General features: G+C 35.0%; 1 protein-coding gene across 1 annotated transcript in view; it reads right to left on the bottom strand.

Moving 5' to 3' along the window:
* STK3 (serine/threonine kinase 3) overlaps positions 1–21966 on the bottom strand; it is a 124526-nt gene that overhangs the window by 85427 nt on the left and 17133 nt on the right. The window contains exons 5-6 of the mRNA XM_039328933.1: positions 20246–20410; positions 18852–19019 (exon numbers count right to left, since the gene is read on the bottom strand). Coding sequence (XP_039184867.1) covers positions 18852–19019; positions 20246–20410 — 333 coding nt within the window. The remainder of the gene's footprint in view (positions 1–18851; positions 19020–20245; positions 20411–21966) is intronic.

Below are 21966 nucleotides of genomic sequence, written 5' to 3' on the forward strand. Positions count from 1 at the left end.
GATCCTTCATTTATTTTCCTCATACTGGACATCACTAAACAATTTTATCTATTGGACTTTGATAAATTAGATTACAATTTATAAAAGGCATTTTTATTTTTAATCAGAATGGTTGACTAGATCTAGTAAATCATGGCTTCTTTGAAAGTGATAGCCTCAGAGTTAAGCATCTCACCTAAAATGATAAAGATGTACAAAAAAATGTTATTTTGTACTTTATGAACTTCTATAGCTACATACATAAAAACATAATGACTTGGAGTCACCCTGAAACTATCCAGATTCCAATATCTATTTTTCATTATCAAATATAACATAATAGATATTGTATGTGTATAGAGGGTTAATTTAGAATAGTGGTTAATGGCACCAGGTTATAACTGGTAGACGCTAAGTTTTGGTTCTGCTTAAAACATGAAGTTAGCTGGATGACTTTGGACACCCTTTATCAGCTATAAGATGAAAGCAATTGCAAATAATTTCTAAAAGTGTTGCCAAGAAAGCTGTACAGGCTCATCCACATAGTTACTAGAATTCAAAGGTACACACAGCCGAAGACATACACACGGTATACATCCATCCATCACAGATCTTTATCTTGGACAGAAGAGTTCTAACTGGGATTACTCAAGGCTAATACTTCCCCAAAGGTCAATCAGACTAACCACAGGGTCAACAATATTAGCTATAATAGTATAGTAATAGCAGCAGCAGCAGCAGCAGGAGTAGTATAAAAGTAGCATTTATTAAATTATTTTCATATAATAAATGTGTGGATGTTGATGAACAATCTTTAGAAATGGGTCAGTGAAATGAAGAGTTTGGGGACCCTTGAATTAGCTGGACTAGTTCTGTAAAATTATATTAAATTATAAAGTAAAAAACTAGTATTAATGCTAAATTCAAGGAGCACTAATTTTACAATTCTGCTGGCTAAATTTCAGTATATCTTACATAATTGGATCTCTGCCATTTGAAATTAATAATGTTTCATAAATAATCTTCAAAAAAGGAAGGAAAACCATTTTGATAGACTGTCATTGGAAATGTTATTTAAAACTAAGCAATCACATAGTTATTTCAATTCTATCATATTACCAATAATTTTATCAGAAACATATGTTAGCAGCACAATTTAGCTACAATTATTGAATGTTTTTTCATTTTCATAACAAATTAGCCAATGCATAGCTGATGCATCTGAAAAAAGTTACTTCACAGAATCACAAGCCTAAGGCAAAGCACTTGGTGTCATAATCCAAACCATCCCTGATTGAAATTCAAAGGCAAAGGGAGTCAATATGTAACACCATGCACCAAATTGCTTTTATTTCTTATCATCTTTATTTGGTCATCCCAGATGCTAAACTATGGACTTTCATTGAAGCATCTTAATGCTTAAATGTATTCTGAAAACCAATAAAAAATCTGTAATATTCATTTTAATAAGGGAGGAGACAACAAATTCTACATTGCTACACCTATATACTGCATAAGCTTTGTATGTTCCAAATGATAGTTCATCTCAGCTACCTTGTAATGGCCAACCAATCAACATTTTTATTGTTTTGCCTTGAATTCAAGTATACAGTTACCATTTGGGGTCAGAATTACTTTAAATAAACTAAGACAATTAATAAGATTAATGGATTATCCAGAACTTTCATTTATATGAAAAATGCCCATGTTACTAAGGACAGATGGTTGCATATTGTAGTTAATTTTCTTATCCACAATTTCAGTCATAGTTGGATTCGGACAACATACTATGAACAACTATAGCATGGTTTAGCATGACATACAAAAAATATTTTATTAGAAATTACATACCTCCATGTGCACTATTCATATCAGTGAACCAACTAAACACCATCTATATAAACCATATAACTGCATTAAGATACCTGAACAGTAATAAAAAGGGTAACAGTAATATCTAATTCAAAAAGAGAATTTTATAATTTATTGTGTCACAAGAAGTTTTCAATAAACTTACAATCACAGTTTGGACTATTAATGTAAAGCAGACTATTAACTTGGAACAGCAAGTTAAAAGCATTGAGAAAACGTTGAAAATGAATTGCTTCTGTTTGTCTGAAACAAATATCCAATTGACAAAAACTTTTGAAACCAAAAAATGCTTGTAAAACAGCTTATTATGTAACATTAAGTATTAGAAACGTAATATGTACATTTCTATTTTAGTAGTCTCACAAATCTAATCAGTAAAATAAAGCTGAAAATCAGTCAAAAAGTTCAATGAGATGCCAAAAGATCCTTTCACCTTTTCCAATTGCTTGCTGATTTGTTCCCAACTTGTATAAACATCAGACTGATATATCAACATTGATAGTTAATATGCATTAAGACACTTTAAAAGTAAATAATGAACAAATACAAAAACTAGAATACCAGTATATTATTGAAAATGTTTAGGTGCTTTTTAGGCAAAGGTATAAAACAGCCCCAAACAATCTTAATGTACATGGCATCTGCAATATATTAGTTACACTAAATTTTACTGGTTTCATATAAATAGCCTTCCATCAAGTCCTGCTATGCTGTCTCATTGCAGCAAGGGGCAGGGATTTCCTGGGTGGGATGATCAAAAATCATCAGAGTATAGGCTAAGAATATGTACTCCCACACAGAGTCACTCAAGCATGAGGGTCACCCCGTATGGCCAGCTACAGCAAGCATAAACCCTTACCAGAGGGCAGTGTTACAGGAAGATGCTAGAGTCAAAACATTTCATACTCTACAGGAGAAGACAATAGTAAATCACTGCGTTTTCCAGGAAGAATCATATGGATCAATATGATAAAGTGACTGATGGTGGGCCCTAAGTCAGATGGTATTCAACATGCTACCATAAAAAAGCTGAACCTCTTTTGGAATGGTAATGGTGTCTATGACATGACTAAATTAAAACCTTTGAGACTAGTTGCTGATGTTGCCATGCCAGAAGCAAAATCTGAGGTTGCGAAAATAGAATTACACTAGAACATGAAATGTAAGAAGCATGAACACAGGAAAGTTCAACATAATGGAAGATGAAATGAACTGACTACATATTAACATCTTAGGCAGCAGCAAACAATTTATAAATTTCTGCTAATCTAATGATGTCTCCATTGCTGCTACTGCATTCAAACAACCCAAATAAAGATTATATACACAAGCATTACCAGACAGATAAAAATAAATTGCTGTGGATATAATTTACTTGGACTTCAGTAAGGCATTTGATAAAGTAGATCACAACCTACTATTTGATAAGATAGAAAAATGTGGGTTAGACAACATCACCACCAGATGGATCTGTAGCCGGCTGACCGGCCGTACTCAGGGTGTGGTCCTCAATGGAACCGCATCTACATGGTGGGACGTGTGTAGTGGGGTGCCCCAGGGCTCTGTTCTAGGCCCAGTGCTCTTCAACATCTTCATCAACGATTTGGACGAGGGGATAGATGGGGAACTCATCAAATTTGCAGATGACACCAAGCTGGCAGGAATAGCCAACACTCCAGAAGACAGATTTAGGATTCAGGAGGATCTGGACAGATTTGAACACTGGGCGCTATCTAACAAAATGAAATTCAATGGTGAAAAAAGCAAGGTTCTACATTTAGGCAAGAAAAACCAAATGTACAGGTATAGTATAGGGGGTACCTTGCTCAATAGTAGTAACTGTGAGAGGGATCTCAGAGTCCTAGTGGACAGTCACCTAAATATGAGCCAGCAGTGTGCTGCAGCTGCCAAAAAAGCCAACACAGTGCTAGGCTGCATTAACAGAGGGATAGAATCAAGATCACGTGAAGTATTAATACCACTTTACAATGCCTTGGTAAGGCCACACTTGGAATACTGCATCCAGTTTTGGTCACCACGATGTAAAAAAGATGTTGAGACTCTAGAAAGATTACAGAGAAGAGCAACAAAGATGATTAGGGGACTGGAGGCTAAAACATATAAGGAACGGTTGCTGGAATTGGGTATGTCTAGTTTAATGAAGAGAAGGATGAGGGGGGACATGATAGCAGTGTTCCAATATCTCAGGAGCTGCCACAAAGAAGAGGGAGTCAAGCTATTCTCCAAAGCACCTGAAGGCAGGACAAGAAGCAACGGATGGAAACTAATCAAGGAGAGAAGCAGCCTAGAACTAAGGAGAAACTTCCTGACAGTTAGAATAGTGGAACAACCTGCCTCCAGAAGTGGTAAATGCTCCAACACTGGGAGTTTTGACAGCCATTTGTCTGAAATGGTATAGGGTTTCCTGCCTGAGCAGGGGGTTGGACTAGATGACCTCCAAAGTCCCTTCCAACTTTATTATTGTTGCTGTTGTTGTTATTGTTATTAAATTAAACTGCCTGTATTACTGATACAAGGAGGTGGAAGAGCTCAGTTATTACAGAAAAGACATGGCCAGGGGCTGACTGTATAATATATCAGGAACTGCTTGTCAAAGTGTGGATCAGAACAAGAGCTGATACAGGCACATACTTGGAAGCATTGAAAAAAAATGAGGGAGTTTAGTGTGATTTAATATATACAAGTGAAAATATAATTTATAATTTACTAAACTTAACATATACATACTCCTCAATGCTCAAACACCCAATCCTATTTCCCAAATTTTTGCTTGTGCTGTCTTCCAACTTCTTTTTCTCTCCTTATCTTAATGGCTGATGTTGGAATGAATGCCTGTGAGTTTTCCTAGCTGTCTTACTGCCAAATAAGGTCTTTAACTCACACAATTCCATTGTCCAGTATCTGAACCTCCTCGAACACAACACAGCCTGTTCTCCATATGTTCACAAGCTACTCCAGGATTTTTTTTCCTGGTCTTTTTTCTCAAGGCCAGAATCTCTGGACTTGCAGGCGCCACTTCATGTTTACCAGGTGACATCCTCTCCAGCACCATCTCCTGCAGCATCTGCAATATAACCCCCCCCCTTTGCTTTTCCTGCATCTTTTTATATTCCGTGTCCTGGATGTATATGTGCCACTGTACAGCACCTTCCAACATTTTTCGCTTTTTACCTATGGCATATGGGTTGTGCTAACTCATCTGCCTTCCTAAAAAAAATGACCTTGGACTAGACTCAACCACATTCCTTGGTAAGGCACCTCAACTTGCCACACTGCTAACCAACAAACTGTAAGTCAAGCTAAAGAGGAGTAAAGCTAATTATTTTTCATGATATAACTTGAGCATATACTTAACAATTTCAAGAACATCAGGAATCATTTTCGAGTCCTGAAACCAACTGATAGGGAACCAGGGGAAATATGGAATGAAATCAAACACGCTAAAGATGAATGTAGAAATGGATGTCAAATTGCCAAAAACAGAGGAGAAGTCAGAGCCAAGAAAGACAAAGATCTCAGGAAGGAACTTAGTAAAGAATTTCCGAGAGCTATTGGAAGAGATGAAAAGCAGTATTCCAGCAACATCCATAAAGACACTGAAGATGTAAACTGATGTGAAAAAACAAAGAAAATCTTCCAAAAATTATCTAAAGTCAGAAGAGGATTTTAATTTCAGATTGGTTTGCTAAAGGATGCCATGGATAAAAACTAACTGATTCAAAGAGGATTAAGCAAAAATGGAAGGGGTAAACTGAAAATTGTAAACTGGTATAATAGAGATAGCAACATCTTTACCTTAGAATATATTTCCTATTTACAAAATTCTCTAGAACTAAAAGGTGAAGTTAGATCAGAACTCAAATCATTAGAAGATTTCAGGAATTGATGGAATATCTACAGAAATATGACAATAATAGAAAGATCAGTAAGGTTCTAAGGTTTTTTGAACAATGATACAGTCACCAATAGATTGGAAGACTTTGGTCTACATACACAAAACCAGTGAAGGGAGACGTAACAGAATGGGCAAAAGAGTTTAGAACAATTTAATGACTTATCTTGAAAGAGAAATGTCAGATATTCAAGCTGGGTTTTAAAGCAGTGTCACAGTAATGCTGATGCACAAGGATAATCGAGAGTACAAAAATCCTAAACAAACCCTGAATATGTGTTTTATTATGAAAAGGTTATTATTTCAACTATGTCAAGCTGTTGAATGTCATTAGGAAAATGGAAATTCCAGAATATCTCATGGTTCCTATGAATGACCTATATGCAGGACAAGAAGCCACAGTCCAGACAGAATAGACTGGCTCCAGTTTGGCAAATACAGGTAGACTTCAACTTATGATAGTTCATTTAATGACTGAAAAAAATAAACTGTTTTTCATGACCATTGCACCCCCCTGGTGCAGTACTAGCGGCTGCATTCGTGCATGTGGCATGCGCTGGTGCATTTGTGAATGGCTGTGCACCCCCATGGTGGCAACACCTTTTCACACATGCGCAAATGGGCCACACACACACCCCCACACTAGCGGCCCGTTCACAAATGCACATGCCTCGGTGCTAGCATTCCCATCTGTGCCCATGTACATGCGCAAACAGGGCCATGGGCGCTAGCACAAGTGGGAGAATGCGCGCCCACGCATGCCGCACCCTGGCCAGCCATTTCTGCGGCCCACTGGCCAAGAGTCCCCAGCAAGGTACCAGACTGTAGCTCATAGATTGGGGACCGCTGTTGTAGATGGTGTCTTATGTTTTTCAGCCTAATGTTTTTAATGTTCTTTAATTTGATACTCAGTGTGTTATGTTCAACAGTTGCTCAATGCAACTGTTCCCACACTGGCAATTTATTTTGCAAATTGCCTTTTTTGAAAGTTTATACTTATTAAACTTTGTTTTATATTGTTGTTATTTTATCTTGTTCATTATTTCTTGTTTTATCTTGTTCACTGTTTTAAAAAACTTTTTTTTCCAGTACTTCTCCAGAAATAATAATTCTGTTTTTGCAAATTTGAAAGAGAGCTGCGCATGCAGTATCAGTAAAAATTACAGATTTTTGAATAAATAATCTTCAAAAAAGGAAGATTAACATGGAGCATTACAAATTACTAGATTATTTACTTAAATATACAATAAATATATTCAATGTTCTTTCAGAAGGATATTCCCAAAACTAATCTTCTGGCCACTCCATAAGCACACATACTCCCAAACTTCCTACAGACTGCTCCTGAGATAGTTAAGCATCACCTGTTCCAGTACTGCTCTTGGAGAGAAGCCACTGTCATGCATACCAATGTGGTATCAATAATTATATCTGCAATTTGCGATGGTCTAAAGGTTCACAGACACAGTGCTAGATTCCTACTCATATTGGCATGAGCCCAGAGCATTTGACAGTATTTGGCATCCAAACAAAATACTGGGCCAGATCTGAGCATATCATACAGTGTTAAATGTAGTTTGGGATACACATTCTCATATTTATGTTATCACATATTTAAAAAGTTCTACAACAACACATTCTAATTTGCAGCATCCTTTGTGGTTTTGGAAAAGGAGATTCTTAAGATTCATGGAGACAAAGTATATGCAATAATTTAGGACTTATTTTAAATGTATGGGACTTTCAGTTCCTTATTAATATTGCTAAAGTTTCCTCTCAGAAAGTCAGGTAAGTTTTCAAATGAAGTTAAAATAGACAGGCTTCAAGACTTCTATTATAGGAAATATGCTGAGCATAGCATTTCTTCTATTCCAGCAAAAGATTACTATAATGAAGGACTTTCATCAGAAGAATATTCTAACTGGATGCCTATAGACATGCAAAACATTTGGAAGAATATTGCTTATTCATTGGCTTTTTTTGTGGGGGAGAGGACCACAAATTTCAATTGTCAAAGCTTCACAAAATCAGTGGGAGAAAATAAATTGTATTCTTATACTGCCAGCATTATATTGTCAGGGAGTTTGATGAGGGCTACAGAAATTCCATATGCCTAATACCAGTGATGGGATTTCAAATATGTGAAATTCTCTGTCTGGAAGCCACTTCCGGAAGTCCATTCTGGGCCTGGGCAACAAAAAATTAGCTACCAGTTCTGCTGAGGTGGTGCGAACTGGCTGAATTCCACCACTGCCTAATACTCTTCTCTGTTTGTGTCAGTTGGGAACATAGCCAGGAATCTGCTTTAGCAGAGGAAATAAGTCATGGAGCTACTGCCATAATATATAGCCTCATTCACAGATTGTGCATTCAACTCTTATAATTATACATTATATTTGTATTAAAGAAGGAAGTAAACAAATCTGCAGAAGTTGCATGACTAAGGATTTTAATAATATTTTTCTCCTACATCTTCTTCGCAGCAGATAAATAGCATAAAATAGCCAGAATGAATGCAAAAAATAATCTTACATGTTTTAAAGTTTCCTACAATATATGTCACAGTTCATATCATGAGAAGATTTCATATTTCCTGCCCAAGAAATTCCACATATCTAGAGAAATGTTTATCTTTTTTTTCATTCTAAATAGTAAAGTGCCTTTAACCTTGCAAACAGCTCATTTTCTCATTTCCACATATTCTGAAGTGCTTCTAATTAATCTAAAACACTGCGTAGTCCTAGAGATGTTTTGTACATTTTTGTCTTACAACATACGTTTTCCATCATAATACATGATTCTATTCTTGTTAGCTATTTTGTAATATAAACTCACTTTCTAAGAATAAGTGGATGCTTTTAAATCAGTCAAATGTAATCATGAAATTATCCTTTCTATCTACAGCTCTTTCCTGAATTTCTAACTTTGTGGATTGTGTCTAGGGAGCAGATAATGGATCAAGAAAGAATTGTGATACTGAGTAAATAAGGGCTCTTGAAACTTTCTAAATAATTATTTTCCATCTGTCAAAGCCAGCTTGCCTGTTCCCAATGCTAGAATGCAAAATCTTCAGTTAAGATGGCAGATAATCAGCAAGTTTTCTCAACATACGTATAAAGAGGTCTTATTTCAATATAGCCTTACATAAATATCTATACAGAAAAAATGTTATCCATGATTTCTGAATGGCCATGTAACAGAGACTGTCTTTACCTTATCATTTCATACAGGATAAAAACCTCAAGTCAGAACTGGCTGAAAGTTTATGGCCTGAAGTAAAGGACAAGATAAGCACCCTCTTCCTATATCATATACTGAAATAACTACATTGGGAATTTAAATTCAGTACTAAAAATATTGGCATGTAGCATCTCAAAATGCTCATCTGAAAGTGCTAGATAAGTGGGATAAACAGGAGGAGAAAATGGTCCACAGCCAAAAGAAGCAAGTGTTTTACACATGATGGAATTAGAGCAGATCCGTTCCAGACTGAACAAGGGAGTAGCAAACTTGGCTGATTGAGGAAAATAACAAATTATGTTAGTAGAGAACTATTCCTCCCAAAGGAGAACAGGGGGAAGGAAAAATAATATATGCTACACAAGAGATCAGTTGACCCACGACTACTATTTTGAAGGGACAAGCCTGTTGTTGTTTTTTAACCACAGAAGAATAGCCATTACTTTTAAAAGAAATTAATTCCCTTTGGCCACCAGGGTCCAAAATAATTATTCCATTTGTGCAGAAGGAAAGAATCCATGTGACTTTCAAGACACTTTTGCATTTTCCAATACATTTGTATATAATTGCAAAAAAGTATTCTTCAAACCTTTCTAGTTTTATGAATGGCAGTAAAATTTACCATGTTCTACAGTCCTCCTTTGCCCTTCCTTTTCTAATCTACCATGAAAAAAGAAAAGAAAAAGAAAAGGAATATGATGCTTAAAAGTCCATACACACAGTATCTTGATGCATTTTAATGAATGTTCATAATCAATGTAAACTTACTGACAGTCAAAAAGACACAAGGGTAAAAAGTCTGGAGGTAACATTTATATTGGCTCTCTTACTTTCCCATGGGAATCTCAATAATGAAAACTAACTCACATCTGGAAACAACCTTGGATTTAAGCAATGTTAAAAATGGACCATGCAAGCTAAAAATATATACTTTTTTAGGTCTATTTCTCAAGAAGGGAGCTACTCTTCATTTAAAATACACATTCTTAATTATTGCTTTGTAAAACATAAATCATAGTTTAACTCTGTTTTCATTCAGAGCACTGAACATAATGACAAATTTAAAAGTAATCCAGAATTTTTGTTTTAAAATTGCAAATTATGCACCATGAAGTTTTGCTCTACAGCTATGTCACAAACTATAACAGATGTGTTTTACCTCTATTTAAATATTTAGTCAGCAAACTAAAGGGCTAAAAAGAGAAGGCCAGAGTGATTTAATTCTTAAATCAGGGTGGTCTATTGGTAACTTTTGGTACCATTGGTGTTGCTGTGGGAACAAAAATGAAACCAGGTGCCATCAAATTCAAGTTAAAGATTTTGTGCTTTTTTAAACAATCTTAAACTAAGTTTCCATAAACTCTTTAACTGATACTACTACAAAAGTTGACTATTTTCTAACAAGAAAGGAATTATAAGTTATCCATAGACCATCAAATTCTACCTGCAACAAATTTAAATTGATTGGCACTATTCTTTATAAATAAGACTGTTATAAATATACATCATATTCACCAAAATATATATATTGATATTATGTTCTTTTGACTAAGCTAAGTAAAGGCATTGCAGAAAGGTGTTACCAGATTTAAGTTTAACCTTACATTTTTAACTACCTTCTAGTCTAAATAGTGTTTTGATTTCTGCAGTCAATCACTACATTGGACTTGTAAAAAGAAGAGCAACATAGAAGCTTAATATTGTCCAGACTGTAAGGTTTTATCCCACTTTGTGATTAAAATTTTGAAAATAATCTTAAACCACCACAAAGACCTACATTTTAAAGCAGAATGTGTTATAAATATGGATGCTCACTGACCAAATTTCTATTTTTGATTTTGTCAAATGAGTTTTCTGTTAGAAATATTTAAAAAACACCAATGTATGTTCATATTTAATGTAAATCTGTAAATGAGTGCTAATCTTTGTTTTTATAGGCAATAATCAGAGGTCATTGTCACATGCCCATTAATTGACAGATTACCTAATGTTCAATTGAATTTACAGAAAATACCTGGCAAATCTGGAATTAATTAAAGATAAATAATTCAATTAAAATGTTGCATATTTTTTAGATGTATACATTTTGTGCCATCAAGTCAGTCAACTCCTAGCAACTACATGGACTCATGCAATTTTCTTGGCACATTTTCAGAAGTAATGTACTACTAAATTCTTCCTGGGACTGAGTGGGAGTAACTGGCCCCAAAGCACCCAAACAACTTAAATACTATTCCCTTGATCTCTTGGCTTGCAATAGTAACCAAAAGAAAAAAAGCATAATCCAGAATTGAGAACAGAAAGAACAAAGAGCTGCCACCCAACTATATAGAATGTACCTTGTAGATGAAAAACTAAAGTCACTTTTATGATAATATGAAGACATCCAAGAGATTTTCTTGGCAATAATATAGAGGATTAGCACTAAGATTTTTTTTATTTCCAATCTAATTGCAGAGCCCTGGGATCTCCTGGATAGCATGTCCTCCAAGAACTATCAGGTCTGACTCTGCTTACCTTTTTTGTTATCAGTCAACCTATACAACCAATCTGTACACGTACAGATTAGGTAAGACCTGGCTTAAAAACAGTAACTGTGAGAGGGACCTTGGAGTCCTAGTGGACGATCACTTGACTATGAGCCAGCAGTATGCAGCAGCAGCCAAAAAGCTAATACAATCCTGGGTTGCATAAACAAAGATATAGAATCAAGATCACGCAAAGTATTAGTACCACTTTATAAAAACCTAGAAAGACCACACCTGGAATACTGCAGCCAATTTTGGTCACCATATCACAAAAAAGATGTTGAGAGTTTGAAAAATTCAGAGAAGAGCAACTAAGATGATCAAAGGCCTGGAGACTAAACCATATGAAGAACGGCTGCAGGACTTGGGTTTGGCTAGTCTAAAAAAAAGAAGAAATAGGGGAGACATGATAGCAGTGTTCCAATATTTGAGGGACTGCCACAAAGAAGACAGGGTCACAATATTCTCCAAAGCACCAGAGGGCAGGACAAGAAATAATGGATGGAAACCAAACAGAGAAGCAACCTGGAATTAAAGAGAAACTTTCTGACAGTGAGGACAATTAACCAGTGGAACAGCTTCCCTCCAGAAATCGTGGGCGCTCCATCACTGGAGATTTTTAAGAGGCTAGACAGTCACTTGTCTGAGATAGTATAGGTTCTCCTGCTTGAGCAGGGGGCTGGACTAGAAGACCCCCAAGGTCCCTTCCAGGTCTATTCTATTCAACCTAATCTTTACCATAATTTAAATAATGCCATTACACAATACTATGGAGGTAATACAATGAAGGTAATATGATTTATGTCTGAACTGAATTTATAACACAAGAGTGAGAGGCTCTATTTGCCAAAAGAAAGGCAAGTATAATGTACTTCAGTTCCAAGGAACAAATAAAATACAATACACTTTGGTTTCAAACCCCAACATAAGCAGGTTTTCTGCAACACCAGCAGCAAGTATGAGTTTAGAATCTACAATTCCAGCAGCCCAAACCATTCCTTAGAAATGACTATATGAAACTGTGATACATCGGTATAGATATATTAGTTAGGATTAGATATATGGTCACCTGAACTACAAGGTGGGCAGGAAAATAAATTTATAAATAAAAAACATAATTAGCAGGGGCTTCAGAATGATAAAATTATGGATTTGTCGAAACCTTTAAGATAATCTTGTCCAATCCATGACTACCACATCCCCAATGGATGTCCTTCCAGCTTCTGTTAAAATACCTCCTATGAAAGAGATTTGGTTCACTCCTGTTGAAATGCTGTTATCATTAATTTTCCCTGTACCTAACCAAAACATATTTCCTATTAAAAGTTAATTGTTTATTGTCCTATCTTCTGGAACAATTCTGCACAACTGGTCTTGTCTGCAAATTGGATATTCATATTTTCTAATCTCACCTAATTCATTCATAAATAAGATGACAGGACACATCCTAGAAGACCTGAAGAATTTGATTCAACATTTATCTCAATATGCAGCTATTGATTTTTGCTGAATACTATTATTCAACCATATAATGATAGCACAGTCCAACTCACTGTTTATCATCATTTCCATTAGGATATAAGGGAAAACTTTGTTGGATACTTTATAGGTACAAATTGTTTACTTCCTCCCTGTGTTCAGCTCAATTTTGTACTTTTGCAGTTCACACTGCAAAATAATTTTTACTTGTACTTTGGCCCATCTAGAGATTTTAGTCTGTCACATCCTAAATATGCATGTTGCAGAGCAACCTTAAACAATTTGATGTAGTTCATAATTGTATTTCAAACTTTTCTCTTAGAAAAAGCAAGCTGGCTTATTACCCCACAATAATAATTCACATAAAGCAAGATTTATTAATTTAACCACAAAGATTGTTGCATCAAATATATCTTCAACAAAGCTTAAACATGTTAGGTTTAAACCAAAGTATACAATAATACAAAAGGAGACTTCTATTGACATCAGAGAATGAATAAGCTCGTAACTATTGCTAGGATGTCTTTGAAATTAATAGCCCCAGCTTAAACATTTTCCTATTAAACATCCTGAAAATAAATGAATAGAACCATGGAACTGTTCTTTTTTTCAGATTAGCACTTGTAAGTATTTCAAATATGTAACAAAAATATACAGCATTATATGAAACTTACCATCATTATACTTCCTAAAATCCTTCCAGTGATTTTAGTTAAGGTTTCAAGTTAACTCGCTGGCGTGTAATTATGAAATTATTGTTCTGATCCTCTGCTTACTTTGAAAGTGATTAATCAAAGTCAGAGAAAGCCAACCATCAAGTCAAGTATGTTTCAAATTTCCTATTCAAGGATAAAACTAAAAAGATGAGCTAATTTTGTTTTAATTAAATCCTCATTTAGAAGTTTGAAATAAATGTTTTCTATTTAGATTTCAATTAGACTTGAATTGTAGTCCAGATTTCATATATTCTTTCCTTCTGCTACTCTATTACACATTCCCAATTATGTTTTCCTAGTTATACACACAACTACATAAAAGATTTCAAATATTTTTCCTAGATTTAGTAACAATACACATTTTAAGTCCCACAAAAAGGCTGTTTTCCAGGATTGCAGCAACTGGGCAAAGCCTCATCCAAAGGAATTGGTTTGTATACTCAATGAAAAATTTCTGCCTAGTCAATTATATTTCTTTTCAGACTGGCATGCATTTTCCCATTTAGAACAGGAAAGAGGAAGAAAGACAAAGCCCCAGCCAATCTGGAAAGTGATTGTGTTCTGGGCAAAATCAGTTTCAAACACCAACAACTTTAGCAAAGAAGAAAGTATTTTTTTTTCCTTTCTCACCACTGAAGTTTCTCTATAACATCATATGAAAAGACAGGATTGTCTTTATTCTTTCACTAGAACGAAGTATGGTATTTGCCAAACTCAGTGTTTCTCCAGTGTATTTGACTAGAGTCAGGTTCCCATGCTCCAAAGACATCTGTGAAGGATGCTTCTTTTTTAAAAAAAAATTCTTCCTGTCTAAATCTAGGAAAGGACTCTAGGTGAAAGTACACTATGAATGTTAAATGCAGTTTGTACAGATCTGTGCAAAAAAACATGTTATAATATTTTCATTTTGGATACAAGCACTAAAGGGATGCATAGTGAAGCAAAGCATGGTTACATTGTGATCCCAATTACTAATAAATCATTTTAAAATTCTACTGTGCTTTTTAAATTTTTCTAAGATCATTGCTCAGTTCTGATCAGAATATGCTTGACATATTTTTAAAATAATAAATGTATCCTCAAAATTAGACCTTCCCATATTGCATTCTTTGATATAGACCTCACAAGGTGATCAATAAAAATTTCAATTTATACTGTTGATCATGCTCCCCTATGTTTTGAATTGATTGAAAAGTGGAATATAGGTCTCTTTTTCAATAAACATTAACTCCAAGCAATTAACCTCTCTAAAAGAATCAGGGGTAGATCAATGGAGGAGTTATAATGTGAGTAAACAGTTTGCAGTGGCAGCTTTTATAGGAAACTACAATTTCAGGTGCAATTGTCTCTGCAGAACAAAGGTAAGAATATACTTCCTTATGTTTCAATTACAATCATGTTATATATTACTCAGCATTATCTTGAGAATTTGGAAGAATATCCAGTTGCCAAATATTATCCCAGTCATTAAAAAATGGGGGGAGGAGAAAACTCCAGCCAAAAGTGTTCAAAGATAACATTGTTTTTCCTGCACTTTTTATTACGATACCAATTTCCAATGGAATACCCTGATCTAGGATAAACCTATAAGGCAATATAAATAACATCAAGAATTCTGGAGAAAGGCAGCTGCTTGTAAGATACACTGGAAAGAAACTGGTGATCACAAGCAGATTAGTCCATGGTGGCAGTGACACAAGCTAAGCAGGAGGTATGGATAATCTGGGTAAGTGCCATGGAAAAATAAATATCATGATTGGACTTCAGGCAAATGGAAACATTTCAAATTGGCTTCCTACAGTATTCTGTGGAACATCTGATGTCCACATGTCCATTACCAACAACTTCAGCACAGAACACAATAAAGGCAAATGCTGGATATATTTTCAAGATATTGCATTACAAGCCTCTCTCAAGACAAAACAGAATAAATTAGGGGAGGGGGCAAATTTGCAATGCTAGCTTGCTTATACAAAAGGCTGGCAATCTTTCCTTGGAGCACCACCAGGGTTGAAGCCTTTTTGGAAAGCTGATGTGGGTGTAATTTAAAGAATAAAGGAAGGAACATTAAGTTATTCCAGAGTTAGGTTCCAATTGGGCTTCAGAGGCTTTCCCTCTATTTTTTGCTATCCTAAATACTTGCAGGTTGATATAGATTCTATATTCCTTAATTCTTGGTATAGAACTTGTATGAATGTCTTACATCCAGACACAATGCATATATGAAATTCATTCATCAAAGTATGCTTTGCCATTTTGGGTTTTCCAGAATTATCCATATGGGAACTATATATATGGAATGTGTTTGTGTGAATATGCACACATACATACAAGCACATGAGCACACATACATATGCTTAAGAGCATTTTGAAGTAGTGTGTGTTTTTACTATCAAATTTGTCTATTAACATGACCTTTGAAACATTACATGTATGCAGGCATTAACCTTAATATCAGAAGATGTCTTATAGAAAAATGAAATGTCAAATAGGTGATTCCCTGCCCGAATTTATACCCCCCATAATATTTCTCTTCAAAACACTTTTCTCCCAATATAAATGCAACACTGGTATGCAGCACTGTTCGAGCAGAAAAATGCTTGGGGAAAAGAAAGTTCAAGTGGAAAGAATTTCGATTTTCACTATTCATGCAAATGTTGTTCAAGACACAAATACCCAGTCCAGTCTTAGTTTAAATATGTTAAACATATTTAAGCAGCTGTCATTACATCTGCCTGAATCTTGGAATTTTGTTTTAATTTAGAACATAATCTCCAACAAACTAGCAGAGTGCAGTGGTGAAGGTTTTGGAGTAGCATGAAGAGGACCCAACTTTGTGAGCTACCCTCAGCTACAGTAGTTCACAAGCTGACTTTGGGTCAATCACTGCTTTACATACTAATAACATTTGTATAACTCTCACCACAGAGAGAAAAATAAAAGGGATAGATCATTATGCATCCCTACTTTAGGCTATGGAAGGAAAAGTAGAATATAACTGTAAATTAATCTTTAAAATCCATTATGAATCAAAAATTTGCAGAAATACGAAAAAACTTTACAACCAGTTTACAGCACTTTGATTGTCACCACTTTGCCAGCCACAAGAATGTGTTCTCTTTATATAAAGAATGGATGCATATTCCCATAACCGTAGCCCTAAAGTTCTTTTAATAGTGTCTTTCAACCCGAAATCCTTTTCTTACCTTTGCACAAATTTTAGCATAACTCCTTTAGGAGCTAGTGTGTGGTTAGAAAGAGGAAGCTATGCTTGTTTGCATGGAATCTGCTATTTCCGCCCCTGCCAAAACACTTGTTTAAAAAGTCATGTAATATCTCTATTAGACTGTAAATGCAATTGACAAGGAAATGGCCTACTGACAAAGCATTACCTTTGTGGCAGCGCCAACCAGCCTACAGCAAAATAGCATACAGAATAACTTCAACATGCATTCCCAAGTAACAAAACAGTGTTTTACATAAATACCACAGAATCTAAGCAAGATCCAGAAAAAGCAATGAAAGTTTGCCCAAGCTTTCATGCTTGCCTATATCAATTGAATGTCTTAACTAAAACAAAATAGAAAAGCATCCACATATGTCCAGGAATCTTATGAAGTTGGATCATATAACACTGGGAAAACTATCACAACTAAAATCTGTGTAGTTCTTCTTAACCACTGTAACAAGTCACTAATAAAAATTAAGAAGAACTATGGGGTATCAAATATACAAAAGAATATTAACTGCATACAAGCCCTTAAAGACCAGAACACAAATTATTAACAAGAACATGTGTTGTGCGTAAAAGAGAATTGTTTTTTAAAAAATGGTTTTGCCCTTTAATAAATTTGATTACAAGGATTAAAAAGTTTCGCAATCTGTCAGTTTGAAAAATTGACCCTTTAGTTAAAAGTAGCTATTTCATACTAAAAGAAATATGTTTAATAATATAATTCTTTTCATCATTTAGTGCCTCTTATAAGCAACTATGTTAAAATTATTCCAGATATTCTCAAGAAAACATGTTATTTATTTCATTTATATGCCACCTTCTGACAAATAAGGCAACTGCACAGTTTACAAACAGTAAAAAGATAAATGTAGAAGAATAAAAAGTTTTTATTAAATAAAAAGTGTTGTTTAACCATTACAGACAATATTCTGCATTAATGTGAATGTTGTCTATTTCTAATATGCCTTATTATGAATTGTTGGTTCATAGTTGTCCACTAGTTGGGTTCCGACATTGCACTAAGCAATAAACTATGATTTACAAACCACAGCTGCTGGATTCATACAATACAGTATGTTCCTACTATTGCAATCAAGCAGAAACTAAATGTTAGAAATAATGTCTTTAACAGCATAGATTTAAAGCTTTTGTCCAAGGTTAAAACAGTAGGTGTTTAAACCATACTCCCTCATGTGATGAGACTTATACAAATGATTTTGGAGGAAATAATGGCCCAACAAAAATATGTGAAGTCTTGTGTTTAGAGTTAAAAAATATGTAAAGTTCTCTCTCTCTCTCTCTCTCTCTCTCTCTCTCTCTCTCTCTCTCGTAGCGACAGTTTAATATCTGAGACTATTGATAACAATTAGTGTCCTTTCTAATTCTGAATTAAATAATGCCTATCAGCTCAAGAAAGAACAACTTGCCAATATCACATAAAATGGCACCTCCATCCCTAACCTTTGAAAAAACCCACAATATTTATCAGCTATGATATTTAAAAACTGTGCTGAATGGGTAAAATTACTAACCCTTGGGAATGCTAGTTGTGCTTGTATCAAAGTGACAACTCCAAAAATGTCAAAATTAGCTAACACTTAAAGCAAATGTCAAAAAGGAATAACAATAAATGGCATTTTGAAAAATAGTTGCACACTTAAAATGCATTACACAATTTAAAGCAGCTATTATTTTTTCCCAGACCCTGTTTGAAAACATTCTTTTATTTAAATATCAGAAGCATAGCATAAAATACTTTAACACCCTATGTCACTGTAACAATTGCAGAAAAAAGAGTCAGCTTAGCCAAATACTGCTTCTACTTTTCAATGAAAACAGTGTACAAAGTTTTTCTAATTATAGAAAAACTCACAATTTCTGTTTCTTACCCTCATTGGATGAATATCAGCATACGGTGGCTTTCCTTCAGCCATTTCTATTGAAGTAATACCAAGGGACCAGATGTCTGCCACACAGTTATAACCAATTTCTTGTATTACTTCTGGAGCCATCCAAAATGGAGTACCTATGACAGTATTGCGTTTTGCCATTGTATCCTGTAAAACATTTTTTTAACTTAACACAAAATGTACAACATTTTTGGAGTGATGATAGCTCAACACGCTACCTGCATGGAAAGAAAATCACATCAGCCACTCTATAATCATGAAGCATCCACTGAACCTACACTTATCAACAACTATCAAAGGTTTTTCTTTAATAGTTTATCATCCAAATGTTTAAATCAATTTGTTCAATACAGTCCTGCACTAAACTGTTTACATTACGATCATTAGCAACAGCAATAGCACTTAGATTTACGATATTAAAAAGAAGTTGAGACTCTAGAAAGAGTACAGAGAAGAGCAACAAAGATGATTAGGGGACTGGAGGCTAAAGCATGTAAGGAACAGCTGCTGGAATTGGGTATGTCTAGTTTAATGAAGAGAAGGACGAGGGGGGACATGATAGCAGTCTTCCAATATCTCAGGGGCTGCCACAAAGAAGAGGGAGTCAAGCTATTTTCCAAGGCGCCTGAAGGCAGGACAAGAAGCAACGGGTGGAAACTAAGCAAGGAGAGAAGCAACCTAGAACTAAGGAGAAACTGCCTGACAGTTAGAACAATTAACCAGTGGAACAACCTGCCTCCAGAAGTGGTGAATGCTCCAACACTGGAAGTTTTTAAGAAGAGACTGGACAGCCATTTGTCTGAAATGGTATAGGGTTTCCTGCCTGAGCAGGGGGTTGGACTAGATGACCTCCAAGTCCCTTCCAACTTTATTATTATTATTATTATTATTATTATTATTATTATTATTATTATTATTATTATTATTACATACTGCTCCATAATGCTCTACAACACTCTCTGAGCAGTTTATAATGTCAAAATATTGCCCCCGACAATCTGGATCAATACAGGAAATCACTTTTTGGACAAAGCATTGAAAATTGCCCCTAAATAATAATGCAGCAATTGTACCTAACCAAGAACCTTAGTTTTCAAAGCCTACACTACAGAAAAAGACTCAAGAGACAATGCACCTAAACCTTCTTTAGAGTTTTCCTGCTTAATGCTGCAGTTCAAGAGTTCTCTGGACAAAGCTGCCTCTCCCAGTATATACCACATATGAACTGTAAATAACCTCATAAAACTGATATCAAACTGATTTTAATTAGAAAAACAGTCAAACACGACAACCTGACTATTTAAAGACATGTTATCTTTCAATATTTGTTGAGTGTACTAGCATATAAAATATACTTTTATTTTTATACTTACAGTTAACTGTCCAGCTACTCCAAAATCAGCTAACTTGGCATGCCCTTCAGTATTCAAGAGAATATTCCCAGCCTTTATATCTCTATGTATTTTTCTCATGAAGTGCAAATATTCAAGTCCTTTAAGAGTAGATTTAAGAATGGTTGCAATTTCATCTTCTGTAAGCTGTAAAGAAAATACCAAAATTTCTCTTTGGTATACTCACATTCCTATGTTTGCACATTTATACAAACACAGTGAATCAAACTACAACACAAAATTACTCATGTGGCATACAAATACTGTACAAAATGCTTTTAAATTGTAGGGAAAGCAAGACTTTATCAAGGACCCATTCATGCTGTATGGATTGAGTCTACATAAAATTGTGAATCAGTGAACAAGTTCAGGAAGGAGAAAGAGACATTAACAACAAAGCAAACACTGCAGACAAAAACCTAAACAAATACATTAAGAAATGCCTAAGAGACCGTAAGAATGTATGTCTGGATTTTGAATTGCATTCAATTTTCTGTATATTCTAAATGAAATTTAATAAATTTAGGAGAAAAACTCTTCAGATACTATAACTTTGGGATACAGAGCTACAGAACACCAACACGTGAAACATAAATTTCAATGTGATGGATTTGATTGCAAGATCACAATTAGACCCGTTTCATAGATATGCAGCTATCCAATTATTTTTCTTAAGATTGTTCAAAATGTTCTGAAAAAATTTCATACCACATTTATTCTTTCTAAATGTTTATTCTATTTCTGCTTTAATTTTCATTTGGGCTTTACTATTTCTCTATATTTGTAATTTTGTGGTGTATATGTGATTTTTTTTTTAATTTTAGAATAGAATAGAGCTGGAAGGGATCTTGGAGGTCTTCTAGTCCAGCCCCTCGCTCAAGCAGGAGAACCCTCTACCATCTCAGACAAGTGACTGTCTAATCTCTTTTTAAAAATCTCCAGTGTTGGAGCGTCCATGATTTCTGGAGGCAAGCTGTTCCACTGGTTAATTGTACTCACTGTTTTTGTGGTAAACTCAATTAAAATTATATAAATGGAATGAAATAAAATAATATTGTATAAATAAAATTTGCCAATACCACCCAAAATCCCTAGATCAGTGGTTCTCAACGTTTGTGTGACGGCGACCCCTGTCACACAAACGTTCTGCGCATGCACGGCGGCGCGCGCATGGGGGCACTGCCCCATGTGTGGCGCGCATGCGCGGGGGGCGCCCCCGGAGGGGAGAAAATGGCGGATCGCCGCCTTTGGCGACCCCCAAACAATGGTCGATTGACCCCAAATGGGGTCGCGACCCATAGGTTGAGAACCGCTGCCCTAGATGTTACTGCAATAGAAATAAATCATTTTCCACAAAAGTTATTTCTAAATCAGCCATCTCTGATTTCAAGATTCATTTTTTAAGTGGTTTAAGTGTTTCATGTTTTGCTTCTTCAAGATACATGCCAGATTTGAAGAACAATTTGATCTGGCAATAATTAAGTACTTCAAAAGTAAATTCAGGAAGGGAAAAATAATATTAAGATAATAAAAATAATACTAAGAGCAATATATATAGAGATACCAGTCGGAACAAAGGATAGAATATTTTTTAAAAGCAGAGATATTTGTAACAATGTGTCTCTTAAGGGACAACCAAAAAGTTTTTAATGTTAATGTTAATAAATATGAGATAGATATATTCAAGGATTATAGTCTCACTT

This window comes from Crotalus tigris, unplaced genomic scaffold, assembly GCF_016545835.1.
Source record: "Crotalus tigris isolate CLP2741 ecotype Arizona unplaced genomic scaffold, ASM1654583v1 scf7180000024384.25900115:4084858, whole genome shotgun sequence".
Classification (NCBI taxonomy): Eukaryota; Metazoa; Chordata; class Lepidosauria; order Squamata; family Viperidae; genus Crotalus; species Crotalus tigris.